The sequence below is a fragment of the Watersipora subatra genome, chromosome 5 (genome assembly GCF_963576615.1).
Source record: "Watersipora subatra chromosome 5, tzWatSuba1.1, whole genome shotgun sequence".
NCBI lineage: Eukaryota > Metazoa > Bryozoa > Gymnolaemata > Cheilostomatida > Watersiporidae > Watersipora > Watersipora subatra.
In genome coordinates this window covers 37,176,835-37,178,542 of record NC_088712.1, presented here as the reverse complement: position 1 = coordinate 37,178,542, position 1,708 = coordinate 37,176,835, and the positions used below count along the sequence as shown (strand labels likewise).

Here is a 1,708-nt window from a genome sequence, read left to right as displayed (position 1 = left end):
CTCCACGTCGAATTTGAGCCCTTTCTGCTTTGATTTTGATCGCTCTGCTTTGACTTTGCCCCCTGGTTTGACTTCTAGATAAATTGGTAGGCTCAAGGAGCATGGTATGTAAATCTACCACACTGACTATCGCGAGACCCTCTGTAGCAGGAAGTCGGAAAATACCATCAGCTCCTCTGCGATAGAATATCATCTCTACGCTGGAATCATCGACCAGAGGAACAATCTTTCCCATGTAAAACACCTGAGCATTCTTAGTATCAAATCGTACCACGCAGTATTTACCAACTTCTGCTTTGATCTCCTGAAATGAAAAAAAAGAAAATCTTCATGAATAACTTTTGCATAGGGCTCTTTTACCCAGATCACATAAAAATGCTTTGTGTATTTAAAAAGTTGCACCAAGTTCCCAAGTCCTTTGATCTGTATCGATGGATTCAACTTAACATAAATCACAACACACTAACCTCTGGGAGTTCTACTGGAGGCTCTTCGAGTTCATCCTCAGAAGAATCATCAAGTGGTACAAAACCATCAACTTTGTCATCGGAGGAACTGTCATCATGGAGCACAGGCATTCTCTTCTTCAGAGATGGCCTTGAATTAATGTAACCATGTTCGGCCAGTTTTCTTGTTCGTTTTAGAGTAACAACAGCCATCTCTTTTGGAAGTGATCTGACAACTGACGGCGGGTTTTTAAATTCGCCTTGCTTTTGCAGAGGTCTAGTCACTACCTCACTTGTAGAAAGTTGCTGGTCCGATGCTTCACTTGCACCACTCGTGAAATATTGCTGGTCTGATGCCCCACCTGCACCACTCATAGAAGGTTGCTAGTCCGATGCTCCACCTGCACCTCTCGTGGAAAGTTGCTGGTCTGATGCCCCACCTGCACCATTCCTAGACGGTTGCTGGTTTGATGCTTTACCTTCACAACTCATAGAAGGTTGTTCTTGGTCAGGTGTAGGAGCTGTATGGACATTCTGAGACACTGTGGATGGGAGGTAATCAACATCAGTAAATACATCTCTGTTGAGTGGCCAAATTTCAGCTGTCCTAAATCCACTTATGATATTTTCCGCATTGCAGGCTCGTGGGTACGCAGATCCAATAAGTTGCGCACTTTGGTAGATCGTGATTGGCTGCCCTGAGTACGTGATCTGCCATGAGTTAGCTCCTGAGTTGAAATATTTGGTCATCGGACCAAAAACCATGCAATCAAGTGACTGGGTTTTGTTTGAAGTATGAGAAGGCAATGTGACGATATGGGTGACATTATCTCTGCACATCTTCAGCACAGTGTAGCCACAACAGCTTGCATGGTTATCCATCACCAAGACCATCGGGCTTCCTTTGTTGGCCTGGCATGCTTTATTATATGTTCAACAACACTGATGAACAAATCAGATGTCATCCATGCGAATCCTGTTAGGGTGTTTGTTAGACCAACACTTTCCTACGGGTCCCCATTCATGAAGGTTTCATTATACCTTTTTCTTGGAAAAATCAACACTGGGGGCAGCTTGTTACCGACTGCATTGACTATCACACAACGGGTGACCAATTCACCTCTCTCTCTCTACTTGTCTGTTGCTCGACCTGCTTTTGATATCTTGGTGATATGACTTTGGGTAGTTCTTGTATGGTAGTGAACCCGGATTCGTCAAGATTGAATATTCTAGAGCCATCAACATTCATACGTTTGTACACT

General features: G+C 43.8%; 1 protein-coding gene across 1 annotated transcript; it reads right to left on the bottom strand.

Moving 5' to 3' along the window:
* Window positions 1–830: 830 nt before the first annotated feature.
* LOC137397333 (uncharacterized) lies at window positions 831–1,340 on the bottom strand. Its single transcript, XM_068083624.1, has one exon. The coding sequence runs from the start codon at window positions 1,338–1,340 to the stop codon at window positions 831–833; it is 510 nt and encodes a 169-aa protein (XP_067939725.1).
* Window positions 1,341–1,708: the final 368 nt, after the last annotated feature.